This window comes from Habropoda laboriosa, unplaced genomic scaffold (genome assembly GCF_001263275.1).
Source record: "Habropoda laboriosa isolate 0110345459 unplaced genomic scaffold, ASM126327v1 scaffold769, whole genome shotgun sequence".
Classification (NCBI taxonomy): Eukaryota; Metazoa; Arthropoda; class Insecta; order Hymenoptera; family Apidae; genus Habropoda; species Habropoda laboriosa.
The window spans coordinates 88,675-102,878 of NW_017101042.1; the positions used below are offsets into that span (position 1 = coordinate 88,675).

The 14,204-nt window shown below is 40.5% G+C and overlaps 1 protein-coding gene across 1 annotated transcript in view; it reads left to right on the plus strand.

Moving 5' to 3' along the window:
- Positions 1-253: 253 nt before the first annotated feature.
- The window catches only part of LOC108577998 (serine/threonine-protein kinase mig-15), a 192,983-nt gene continuing 179,032 nt past the window's right edge, over positions 254-14,204 (plus strand). Inside the window, exons 1-2 of the mRNA XM_017941240.1 lie at positions 254-268; positions 325-381. Coding sequence (XP_017796729.1) covers positions 254-268; positions 325-381 — 72 coding nt within the window. The remainder of the gene's footprint in view (positions 269-324; positions 382-14,204) is intronic.

A 14,204-nucleotide genomic window follows, 5' to 3' on the forward strand; every position in this document is an offset into this window, starting at 1 on the left:
ATGTAATTAATGCTCAGGATTTAAAACGGAAAGAATATTTTAACGTAGCACATGAAGCTGTATCTTATACTGAGGATATATGTACAGAGCAGTGGGGATTATGAATTTACCTAGCAACCAGAGAATTAACAACTGAAACAGTTGTGAGTCATCAGAGACCCAACGATATCAACTATGAGTTAAATTACTCTTTTAATTACTTGAATGAAGTAAAATAATAATGTTGTAGAGATATTTTATTGTGTGTCATATTATGTTTTTGGTTAATGTAAATTATCTCTGTTTCAATATAATAATAATAATAATACGATTTTTTCTCCATAGGGCCGACATACAAAAACTGGTCAACTGGCAGCCATCAAAGTTATGGATGTCACAGAAGTAAGTAATTTTTTTTAAATTTATGTATAATTTTACTAATACTGATATCGAGGAAATATTAATGGTAATTATAGTTCTAATGCTAGTAGTAATACCAAAACTGTCGTTATAGTATATGTACATACATACACTACCGGCCAAAAGTTTGGAATCACTACGTAAATTAAGAGAAACAGGATATTTCTAAGAAAAATTGAACGCCTACAAAGTAATTGAGGAAGTTTTATTTGTCAAAATACTTATAAGTAGAATATTTTAGATTTTATATTATTTTTTATACGAAGAAATAGATATTTTTCTTTAAATTGCCTTTTTATAAAAAAAACCACCCTTATTTCTAATGACAGCCTGACATATTCTGGGCATCCTGGCAATTAGTTTTTCGAGTATTTTTAACTTTAAATTTTTCCATGCTTCTTGTAGTAGTTGCCTTTCGATGTTGGACAGTGCAACCGGATATTCCGATCGAGCTCTTCCCACAAAAATTCTATCGGGTTCAAATCCGGTGATTGTGTTGGCCATGTCATATTCCTGAAGACCCGCTCTGTTTCTTTTTGCAATAAGAACCCTTTACACAATTTAAATGAATGCTTAGAGTCGTTATCTTGCTGCATAATAAAATTTCTACCTATTAACCGATGACCTGATGGTAGAGCGTGCTGCTCGAGTATCTGTTTATAGTCTTCTTTTTTCATTGTATTTTCTATTTTGACTATGTTTCCCTCTCCAACCGTTGAGAAACATCCCCAGACCATAACTGAACCACCACCATGTTTGACAGTAGGTTTAATACACTCTGGCAACATTTTTTCTTGTACAGATCGGCGAACAAATATCCTTCGGTGCGACCCAAATATTTCGAACTTGGATTCGTCAGTCCAAAGAACCTTACCCCAATCCGTAGGTGTCCAATTTTTGTGGCTTTTTGCCCAATCCAACCGCATTTTACGATTTTTCGACGAAAGCAATGGTTTCCTGATTGTTATACGACCATTTAAACCTGCAGCTCTTAGTCGCCTTTTCACCGTGGCTAGAGATATTGGATTCGGTCTACTATCATTAAGTCCTACACGAATTTCCGAGGCCGTTAGTCGTCTGTTTCGTTCGCAAATAATATTTATTCTCACATCTTCAGCTCTCGACGTGATTTTGGGTCTTCCTGACCGTGGTTTGTCTTTCAAACTGCCGGTATCCGCAAAACGTTTTACTGTACCCTGTACGCCCTTGTATGATACTTTCAATTTTAAGTGTGATAATTGCACTTCGAGTTTCAATACTAATTTCTATTCTTTTTGCCATTTTAAAGTATTAATGTAAAATTTTAGCTGCTGATCACGTTTCAACGCCTTCGTTCACGAGAATGGTGGCAATGTATAACAAATATCCGATTTATACATCTTCTGGGCCCCCGGACCAGCCAATTGGAATCTAATATTGTAACATTCGACGCTTATTGGTAAACAAAAGAATCGCGAATTCCTATATAAGGCGAAAACAGAGTATCTTTCCCGGCAGTAGAAAAGTTCATTCCGAGCGTTGCCTTAAACTGAGTGTATGAATTATATAATAGTATTATGGACATAAGAAAATGCTGAAATCTCTTAAAATATAATTCAACTTGTTAACATCTGACATATTAACGATGGATCATTCCAAAATTTACCGGTATATTCGATTTTGATAGAAATCGGCAAGTGATTCCAATCTTTTGGCCGGTAGTGTACATATGTAGCATTCCCGGGTTAGTCGGAAGGGAGTGGTAGACCCGATTAACCCTTTAGCATACCAAGGTGAAATGATCGATGTTCTTTACCAAGCGGGGTCCTGAAGGGACGCCAGGGTTTTTTATTGTTACCTTAGTTTGTTGTGTATTATTTTTTGTGAGTTTCACTTGTTAAAAATATTTATTTATCTGTAGTTTCTACTCTAGGAAATAAGCTACAGCAATTAATAATGTGCATAAAATAAGAATGATAAAAATATACAATATAAACAAGTAAAAATAAACAGAATAATACAAATCATACAATAAATCACTCACCCTCATTTACTTAGGCACAAACATCGTTCACATAGTGTTATTATTTCAATACAATCATCGTATCAATTCATCAGTTACTGAAAAGAAAAAAATGTAGAAAACTGACATGCGGGAACATAAAGTACGAAAATCATGCAAACCTTTACAGAGGTTTTTAATTCTTTTTCAGAAATCATTTTCATCGATTTTCTTTTCGATCTGTATTTCTTTACTGAAATTGTTAATAAGACAGAAAAATACCAAGCAGTACATTTGTTCCGCTGGTGGTCCGTGGAACATCCTCCCTCCGTTGAGAGAATGTCGATCAATATTAACCGATGAGGGATCGAATGTATTTGTGTATGTGTCTTATGATTAAGGAGTAGTATTCTGGATGACGTAATTGACGTGCTAATGCTAAATAAGATCTAAGCGTATATTACAAAGGATTGAGCGATAAGGTCGCTGCGTCAAATTTTTTCGGATGCTGTTTCCGATTCATCCCTTGGTTGATTGGGCAGTGACACTAGTTTTTTGACGGTCCGATCGAGCACGTTCGTGGCGGTTTCAATAGTCGCTGCACGCACGATACCGTCGAAACCTGGATGGACCTTTAGCACTCGTCCTAGCGCCCAGTCCGTTGGTGGCAGATTATCCTCTCTGAGAAGGACGATTGTACCTTCCTTTATCTGGTGATCGCCTTGTTTCCATTTGCTGCGGATAGTCAGTTCATTCCGGTATTCCCGACGCCAGCGGGTCCATAAATGCTGATTTATTTTCTGAATATGCTGCCAGCTTGAAAGACGGTTGGATGGGGTGTCTCTAAAATCTCGCCCAGGTAGACTCATTAGTGAATCGCCAATGAGGAAGTGGCCTGGTGTAAGGACGAGGAGGTCGTTTGAATCGGATGAGGTGGGAGTGAGTCGTTGGGAATTTAATATTGACTCTATTTCTACGATAAGTGTGTTGAAGTTTTCGAAGGTGAAAAGCTCATTATTACCTGCGACGCGTTTAAGATGGTATTTGAATGATTTGACCGCTGCTTCCCAGAGGTCCCTGAAATGGGGCGCCTGAGATGGAATAAAAGACCATTCTATTGAGCGATCAGTAAGAAACGTTTGTACCTTTTCGCGAAACTCGTTCGAGTGTAGTAGTTTGTGGAGTTCCTGTAGTTCGTTGTTAGCACTGATGAAATTAGTACCATTAACAGAGTGTAATCTGGTACAATGTCCTCTTCTGGCGATGAATCGGCGAAGGGCAGCAATAAAGGCCTCGGTTGTGAGGTCACTTACGAGCTCAAGGTGAACGGCCTTGACGGCAAGACACATGGAAACCGCTATGTATACCTTTATGCGGGTGCGATTTCTGTGTCGCCTTTCCTTTATGCGGTCAGGGACCGCAGAAATCTACTCCAACGTTGGAAAATGGGCGTGATTCGGTTACTCGCGCCTCAGGTAGATTGCCCATGATGTAATTTTTCGGAGGTGGATTAGCGCGACAACAACATACTACACACCTTTTTACCGACTTCCAAACTTGACTTCGACCGTCAATTGGCCAATAACGTTCCCTGATTACGTAAAGGGTAGCTTAAGCTCCTGCGTGCAGGTGGATTCGAAGTTCGTGCTCGATTATGAGTGCTGTTGTTTTGGATTTTGGTAGAATGATTGGATGTTTTTGAGAAAACGGCATCGTGGAATTTTTTAATCGACTTCCGACTCGCAGTATCCCGTCTTTGTCAATGAAGGGTTGAGTGCTTGTAACTTGTCTTTTAAAGTAGTTGCTCCGTCTTTGGTGAGGCATCGCAGTTCATCAGCGAAATGTAATCGTTGTGTCATTTTAATGATGGAGTTGTGTGCGTGGTTAAGTTCTTTAATGGTCAACGTTCCTTTTTCAGTGTTGTTCGGCTTCCATCGGAGATAGCGAGCGATAATCCGTATGAGTTTCGACCAGGATGAATATTTTTCTATTATTTTGACGTCGATGGATGCTGTGGCTAGGCAAATGCTTTGTTTTTGTTCGGGAAGCGGATTCATGGGTGTTATGTCTTGCGTTGGCCAATAGGTTTCGTCTTCGGTAAGCCATTCTGGTCCGTGATGCCAGATGGATGGACGAAGGAATTCTTTGGGCGACTGCCCTCGGGAGATAAGATCTGCTGGGTTGTCGGTCGTCCGGACATGACGCCAGTCTGTGATGTTTGTTCTGGTTTGAATTTCTGAGATTCTGTTGGCAACGAATGTTTTGAGGAGATGTGGTGACGTGTGTAGTCAGTGTAGAACAATGGTTGAATCTGTCCAGAGAATGGTGCGATGCATTTTGATGTGTAATGCCTTCTGCATGGTGTTACTTAACGAAGCGAGGAGTAGTGCTCCGCATAGTTCGAGGCGTGGGATGGTGTGACATTTGAGCGGTGCTACCTTTGATTTTACCGCGAGTAGGTTAACTGGAACCTGCCCCTGTGAGTCGATGGTGCGGAGATATACGCAAGCTCCATATGCTCGCTCGCTCGCGTCACAGAGACCGTGCAGCTCGGTTATTTCAGCGTATGCGGGAATTGTTTTTCGTTGGAAGGCGGCATTGTTCAGCAGTAGTAATTGGGTGTAGTACCTTTTCCACTCGACGTGAAAGCTCTGGAGTAGGGATTCGTCCCAGTCGACCTTAGTGGTCCAGATTTTTTGGAGCAGCATCTTTGCGCGAATGATCACTGGTGCGAGGAGTTCCAACGGGTTATATATCTTTGCGATCTCGGAACTGATCAGATGTTTGGTGATGCGCGATACGGATGTGAAGCCCTAACTGCGTATAGGATAGTGTTGTTGGCAGAATTCCAAACTACACCGAGGGTTTTCACGGTTGAGGATTCACCGAGGTGTAACTTGCGATTAACGTCTTGCTCGGGTAGCCCTTTCAAGAGCTCTATTTCATTGGACGCCCATTTCCGGACGTTCAGGCCTGTCAATTTAAGGAGTTCAGTTAGGTGATGCTCCAGTAAGCGCGTCGTCCACGTAAAAATCGCGTTGTAGAATTTTGGACGCGTTTGGGAATAGGTGTCCTTCGTCTTCGGCTAGTTTGTTGAGACAGCGGATAGCTAAGTATGGCGCGGCTGACAGTCCGAAAGTAAACGGTGTTCATCTGGTAGGTTTTGATGTTTCCTTCGTCGTCACGCCAGAGAATTCGCTGGAATTTCCGTTCTTCGGGACGTACGAGAAACTGCCGGTACATTTTCTCGATATCCCCGGTGAGTACATACTGGTGAGTTCTAAAGCGGAGTAGAATGTAGAACAGATCTTCCTGAATTTTTGGTCCAGTGTGGAGGGCATCGTTCAATGATACTCCTGAACTAGTTTCGGCGGAGCCGTCGAAGACGACTCTTAATTCTGTTGTCTCGCTGGTAACCTCGATGACACCGTGCTGTGGCACGTAATAACCATCCTTCGCAGACGGGTCGATTTTGATCTCGGACATGTGCCCTAGGTCCAGATATTCTTGTATTATGGCCCGATAATCTTTCTTTAATTCTGTTTCGCGTTGCAGCCTTCGCTCGAGGGAGATGAATCGTTTCATTGCCCTTGATCTTGATTCTCCCAATAGAGAGACCTTTTCATTGAAAGGTAGAGCCACGATGTATCTGCCGTTGTGGTTGTTAACGCAGCTTCCCGCGCTTCTCGTGGGTTGGAGGGTCGGGTTGGCGTTGGTAAATTATTGTACGTGTATGTGCCAACTACTTATGATCGCGATTGTAATCACGACTTTATTTGTGGTGTTGATTATTGCGGACTGGACCGCACTGGTGTATCAAAGTGTCGAATGTTGCGTGTTAGAACGCTCAAAACTGTTGTCGATTGTTTCTGAATGTATTAGAATATGCCCGAATGTCGTGAACTGGCTGTATATATCTCCTTTCGCCAAAATGGGGAGTTTACCTAGTTGGAAAATCATGGGCCTTTCACCCCCTAGAGCCGCTCTCCTAGGCCCTCGTGCACTCCCCCGTGGTCCGCAGAGTAGGGCGGTGGCAGAGAGGGAGAGACGGTCCCAAACGGGGGTGTCAGCCCCGCGTGGCGATTTTGCCGAAACGTCGACTTTGCGGGTTTATGGCATGTTTACCGTTACTGAGCACGCAGAGGCAAGCACCGGTTTACCATGTGGCCCGCAGAAGTGGAGAATTTCCGCAGCCATCAGGTAATAAGCCGGATTTGCCCTCTGGCTTGAATAGGCTATTGTTATCAAAGAACTTGTAGAAAAAACTTCTCAAAAGTAACGTCGCCTGGAATCCGTAACATAAACCTCTGTTGGTTAAACAGTGGTCGCGTGTGGTGTTTTCTTGAAAATACGCTTCGCACACTTTGTCAGATTCCGAGAGATGCTGTGTTTGTGGTTCATCCTCTATCTCTTAGAATCGAGTGAGATCGGTTTGTAGGTTGGTGGTGGAATGGCACGCGACGCTCTGAGCTGATGATGACGCTGGAGTACTCCCCCCAATGACCCATCCGAGTCTCGTCTTTTGCAAGTACAAGTCAGGACCACCAGAAGACGTAAGATTGATCTGCCCGATGCTCAATAGGGATAGCGAGGTTCCAACGCTTAGGAGCATGTCGATGGATGCTGGACGATGGAAGTTCGGATCGGCTAGTTTTATGTTTTTCGATATTTTTAAAGTTGACCGCTCAATTGGCTGTTCCGGAACCAACGGCGAAATGCTCGGAATTGTCAAAAACGTTAACGTGCGCTGATAATTGATGTCGTTGGATTGAATGGTGGCAATGATTGCTTGTTTTGATGCCGCTGACATTGTGTCAAGAACTCCGATGGGAACAAAACATTTTCTTTGCGTTATGCTTAGTTGATTCGCGAGCTTTTCTGTTATGAGGTTTGTAGTCGCGCCTGTGTCCAATAATGCTCGGCAGCGTATCGGTACTTGTTTATTATTCAATACATTGATCTGAGCTGTGACTAATAATGTGTCGTTGAATGATTCTGCAAGGAAATTGTTTTGTTTCTCCGTTTGAGTCTCTGGATGCCGCTGTTATTCGGACATCGACGATTAACTCGTAGTTGGATTTACGGAATTCTTACGCGTTTGACTTATTGACGAGTCGTTGGTGTAAGGGAACATTGTTGTAGCGGTGTCTCGATATTTTTGTGGGTCGCCTCTGTGATGTAGCAGGGTATGGTGCCGTTTATTGCATACCCGGCAGGTACCTGCTCGGCAGTATTGTGGGGTGTGTCCTTCTCTGAGATAGTTTGTACAAAGTGATATGTTGGCGATGGCCGTGATTCGATCTTTTACGGTTTTTGCCATGAATATCTCGGACTGTCTGATATGGCGAGGATCCTTGCAAATAGGACATCTCGCGGAGATGAATGCGTGTCCTCGCGATGGCCCTGGCCTAATGGTTCTCTGATGCTCCCCTAATCGGTTGGGTATCGATGTTGGCCTTGGTGACATGGTCGATGCGCAATTTGCCCGTTTCTCTAAAAAGTCTAAGAGACTGATGTAGGAGGGCATGTTCTTGTCTTTCAACGCGAGTTCCCAATGCCATGTGGTGGAGTGTGGGTCTTCGTGTGAGGCCACCCTGAAACTGGTCTATTGACGAATTCTCTGAAAATACTCTCTTGTTTATGACGGAACAAATACTTTGTTTTATTTTTCATTATGTATAACAATTATGAATCTCGCAAAATGTCATTTTATTTTGTACAAATAAAGCTTTATATCTGCATTTTTTTTCCAAATTTTATCTATGTTAGATCTTGCTCGTGGTAGTTACAAATAACTGTCGAGGTTTGTCGAATTTGCACGTGGTGTGCCGACTAAATTTACTAAGTTCGTTTCTCGAAGGACCACCTCCGTGTTTAGGAGGACAAATAACTATTAATATTGACTAATCTCTGAAGAACTACTCGTAGGGTGGTCAGATGAATTCTATGTATCGAGGGCTCGGACACTTTCCAAGACACCTCGGATACGAGCCTTCAGCGGGGGTGAGACACGCGGGTTGGTTAATTACATTTTCGAACTCGACAAGGGAAGTGATTGAATCTAACGCGATTGGCAATCATTAGATACCGAAAACTAACTAAGGTGACGCTCCCTTGTCAACGGTCACTCTTAAGTGCCCGTGCATCCTTGAGTGACGCGCGCGGAAACTCCGCGTGCCTCGAACAATAGGCGCAGCAGGTAACAAATCTGGGTAGCGCTTCGACGCTAATGAAGCATGGTCAAATAGAAATCAAAGGACTAGAAAGTTAAAGTATGACATGCAGATGTGCACAATGGCCATAGAAAAAACATCGAAATTCAAAGTGAAAGTAAAATACTCGATGGCCTTTCAAGTTTATGACCGCTGTGAAAGACCGAGGAATTTCCAGACCCGCGTCTGGAAACGTACTAACCCTAATGACTTAAGGGGAGGTTCCGGTCTAGATGTTTGAAAAAATCAAAAATTTTTTTTTCAGATTTTTCACTTTGAGGTTTAAAGAATATGTAGTTAAAAGGAAATTTCGAAATTTTAGAAATGACCAAATTTATAGGCTTTTAAGTGTCAGCTGCCGCATCGGTCTTTTACCGCTCGGTTTCAAATTGAACTTAGTGTGTAAGTGTAAAGGTGATATTAGTACAGGATCGAGTCCGTTTATTAACAAATCGTGTGAAATAAACCGTCGAATTGTGTTTGTGATGCGATTGTTAGGAGTTGGTTTACAAGGTATAAATGTATTTTGTTCCTTGATGAATATTTGTCACGGACTAGCGAACACCACATATTATGCAATACTGGAAAATCTTCATTGTAGTGCAAAATCTGTGTTTGAATTAATGTCGCGTACGTTCTGTCTGTTGCGTACAACAGCGCAACTCGTACTTCGCACGCCGAATTAACTTTGTGCGAATAGTTTAATTCTAGTGGACTGTATAACTTATATTTTATTTTCCTTGACTATCACACCTAATGTACTATTTATTTAACGTTCAATGTTCGTGCTTCTATGTCTTGTGTCTAACTAACTTTTCGTTTTTAAAAAGATCCCGTCGATGCCTCCGAACAAACCGCATCGCGGGGGTGAGACACTCGGATAGGTGGAATTCATGTTTCGATAGTGGTGGGGAAGGGTGGCTGACACTACCTATTGGTTAAAATTAAAGGGGAGAAACTAAGCAAAAATGCCACCCCCCAGACCATTCGTCACTCTCAGGTACCGAACGACACTTGAGAGTGACCGTTGACTTGGGAGAGTCCCTTTAGTTCGTTCTTTGTTTAATAGTTTGCCAATCGCGTATAGTCAACCACCTCCCTTGTACGAAACGGCTAACGACCTTCTAATAAAAATGTACTTATTTGGTATATCTCGAGGGTTAGGCGGTAGGTATACGCCTCGAGGGCTAAATAATCCTTACTGCTACGAAAATTGAAGAATATAAATTTGAAAGGTCGCTACGCGACAATTAATACAAGAATCTGCCTGTAAAGAAGAAAGCGCAGAAGCAAAAGAAGGGAGGAGAGAGAAGGAAATCCAGGTGCAAATGGCGACGTGCGGAAGCAAAGGGTGAACTTGAGTCATTCAGTCATCCTCCTCCACTAAATGACGAAGTGCTCGAAGTAATTCGTCCAGTATTTGAAAATTTAACATCTGACGAGCTGCAGGAAAGATGTATTGGAAGAAACACATAACAGTAATGAATGCTTCAATTCTTGGGCTTTGGGCTCCAAACATCTGCATTATGGAGCAAAATCCATTGAAATTGCTGCATTATTGGCCGCTTGCACCTTCAACAATGGATATCTACCATTCCTAAAAGTTATGAGTGTATTAGGAATTGCAGTTGGCCCGCAAGCTAAATCGTTTGCTGAAAACATGGACAAGAAACGAATTGCCGCTTCAACGTCATTTCAACAGCAAAAAAGTGCCAAAAAAGAAGTTTGGAAAGTCTCAAGAAATTTCATGAAGACACTGAAGGACTGATGTACGGACCTGGAATTGCAGATTAGAGGAAAGTAGATTTTTCATTAGACTTTTCATCAAGTAAAACTGTTTAGTCGTCTTACCAGATTTACGGCGTTTTTCAGGCATGGGTCTGGAAATTATTCGGTCCTTCGCAGCAGTTGTAAATTTGGGAGGCCATCGAGCATTTTAACGTTTATTTAGAAGTTCGATGATTTTCTTCTCGCGGCTCTCGTCCACATCTGTTTGTTATATTTTAACTTCTCGGGTTTTTGGTCTCCACTTTGGTATGTTTTTGTTAGCGACGAAGCGCTGCCCAGACTTGCTGCGTTTATTGCTTCGAGACACGCGACTTTCCGCGCGCGTCACTCAAGGGTGCGAACGACACTTGAGAGTGACCGTTGACTTGGGAGAGTCCCTTTAGTTCGTTCTTTGTTTAATAGTTTGCCAATCGCGTATAGTCAACCACCTCCCTTGTCGAAGTCGAAATTGTAATAACCAATCCGTGTGTCTGAGACCTCGAAAGCAGAATTCATGCGGCCAGCAACAAGCAACATTGAACTCTTCCGGAAACCAAACACGAGCAAATTAGTTAGTCTCCCAAAACTCGAAAGATCGCAAGATCATCGCGAGTAGACTAAACAAAAACTTTAAACACGTTTTTCTCGAAACATCATTTTTCGAACTGGTGGGCCAAATATCTCGAAAACTAATTGATCAATTTGAATGAATCTTTTTTTAAATTAAAGAATATACTTTCTCGCAGGCAGTGAACTTCTAACATTTTGAGTTTATCCAAGTTTACTAATTTTTAAGGGCTGTAGAATGGTGAAAAAATTGATGTTTCACTTTAAAGTGTCAGAAAAAGGATAAAAACGTATGGGCTTTGGGCTCCAAACATCTGCATTATGGAGCAAAATCCATTGAAATTGCTGCATTATTGGCCGCTTGCACCTTCAACAATGGATATCTACCATTCCTAAAAGTTATGAGTGTATTAGGAATTGCAGTTGGCCCGCAAGCTAAATCGTTTGCTGAAAACATGGACAAGAAACGAATTGCCGCTTCAACGTCATTTCAACAGCAAAAAAGTGCCAAAAAAGAAGTTTGGAAAGTCTCAAGAAATTTCATGAAGACACTGAAGGACTGATGTACGGACCTGGAATTGCAGATTAGAGGAAAGTAGATTTTTCATTAGACTTTTCATCAAGTAAAACTGTTTAGTCGTCTTACCAGATTTACGGCGTTTTTCAGGCATGGGTCTGGAAATTATTCGGTCCTTCGCAGCAGTTGTAAATTTGGGAGGCCATCGAGCATTTTAACGTTTATTTAGAAGTTCGATGATTTTCTTCTCGCGGCTCTCGTCCACATCTGTTTGTTATATTTTAACTTCTCGGGTTTTTGGTCTCTCTGAAAATGTGCAGACATGTGACACTGAAGCAGGCAGGTTTTGCAACTATTTATAAAGACACTATTGTTTCCGCGCGCGTCACTCAAGGGTGCGGACGACACTTGAGAGTGACCGTTGACTTGGGAGAGTCCCTTTAGTTCGTTCTTTGTTTAATAGTTTGCCAATCGCGTATAGTCAACCACCTCCCTTGTCGAAGTCGAAATTGTAATAACCAATCCGTGTGTCTGAGACCTCGAAAGCAGAATTCATGCGGCCAGCAACAAGCAACATTGAACTCTTCCGGAAACCAAACACGAGCAAATTAGTTAGTCTCCCAAAACTCGAAAGATCGCAAGATCATCGCGAGTAGACTAAACAAAAACTTTAAACACGTTTTTCTCGAAACATCATTTTTCGAACTGGTGGGCCAAATATCTCGAAAACTAATTGATCAATTTGAATGAATCTTTTTTTAAATTAAAGAATATACTTTCTCGCAGGCAGTGAACTTCTAACATTTTGAGTTTATCCAAGTTTACTAATTTTTAAGGGCTGTAGAATGGTGAAAAAATTGATGTTTCACTTTAAAGTGTCAGAAAAAGGATAAAAAAATTTTTTTTCTTAACTTTCGTAGGTTCACTGCCTTGGAAATTTCACGCAGTTTAAGAATATATTTCACTTTTTTGTTTAAAATTTAAAGCCGAGGAGCTAGACGTCCCACCATCCAAAGAGAATTTTTCGTGGACTGCTACGGAATGCGATGCTGACGCTTGAAATATTTGTATATAATCAAAAATTTTACAATTTTTACAAGTTAAAAGGATATATAATAAATGCTCCCAAACCATATATCGCTATCATCTTTAGTTTCTTTTTAAAAAAATCCTAAAAATGATCATTTTTTAGCTTTCTAGACCGGAACCTCCCCTTAACAATCTACATATTTTCCTATTTTTACCTACACCTACACTGAACGTGAACGTAGGTGAACGAACACTCATGAGGCCGACTGTATATAGGTAATTAAAATTGATCAAATTACTATAAAACGAAACATAAATTTTTATTTCTATGTAACAATTAACAATGCACATAAAATCCAACAAAACATAAATCTTTATTTTTAGAGAGCAAACGAAAAGAAAATATTAAACTGTTTCTTTACAAAAGTCGAGTTAGAATGTAAAAATTTGTTAGGAACATAAAGAACAAATAAATGGTTTATCACAGATTTCTATACATATAGGCTTGGCCTGCGAATTCAGTACATTTTAAATGAAACCATAATGGGGCATTTATCGCAATCCACATTCTTTTCATCATCATCTTCGGCATCGCTATATAAGTCGTCATTACACATTCCGCATTTTTCTTTGCTTTCAACATTTGTTATAACATTTTCGCCTTCCCCTTCAATTTCCCATCTTGTTCAGTTGTTCTTTTGTTTCGCAACTTTGTTACGAAGACATATTTTCCTTTTTCTTTCTATTTTTTTAGCTCCTTTTCCTGTTTTAGTTCTTCTCTTTGTTGCACAAAGGCACGATATTCTTCGGAAGATATTGCAGCTGGCATGTTTTGAGCAGTAGTATCTTTTCTTTTACATGATTTATTGACAGGGTTTGGAAAAAATAAATGTTTCATGAAAAGGGAGTTTCCTTTCTCTATCACATTCTTATCTGTCTTCTCCTTTGCTTCATCGCGTGAAATGATCAATATACTTCCGGGGTTAATTCTTATATCACTTATAATTTTAATTCTATCAATATTTAGATCCTTGTTTTCTTACATTCATCTTCTTTTGCTCTGTCGCCGCTAATGTTTTCATTCCAGGTCAAACTTGCATGATCTTAACTCGCTTTTCAATCGATTCCCTTTTTTCTCCAGCTTCCGACTCAAATATTTTGTACTCTGTGAGGTCAGAATTTATGCATCACTGATATCTGAAAAATTGTTGTCCGGATTATCGAGAAATAGAAATTTTTCTGAATCCAAATTTATCAAATTAGATGTAACATCTAAAGCTGGCGTCTCAGTTGCACTTACAATTAGTGCAGTATTTTTCTCTATGTTATAATTAGTTTCAGTTTCTTCCGTTTCGGCTTGCAGTTCTTTTAATTTTGATAATATGACGTATATATTTACATTTTTATCCAACTGAGGTTTTACAGCTAATAAAATTTCTATCGTTATTTTCAACTTTTCACTTGAAAAGTTCATAATGTTATTTTCAAATAATTTTTCATGGTGATTTTTAATACACTTAGAATAGTCCACTAAATTCGGGTCAAGCGGAAACATTTTCTAAACCCACTTTTTATAGAGTTTTCTAGTGTCGGATCATTTAGGACAGTTTATAATAATGGTGCAAAATTTATGTTCGTTATGCAGGTATTTGTATTTTCCTCTTTATTTAACCACTCTCCGACAGTATGTTTACATTTACTTTTAAACAGTTTGAATGTACTCACATCAGCA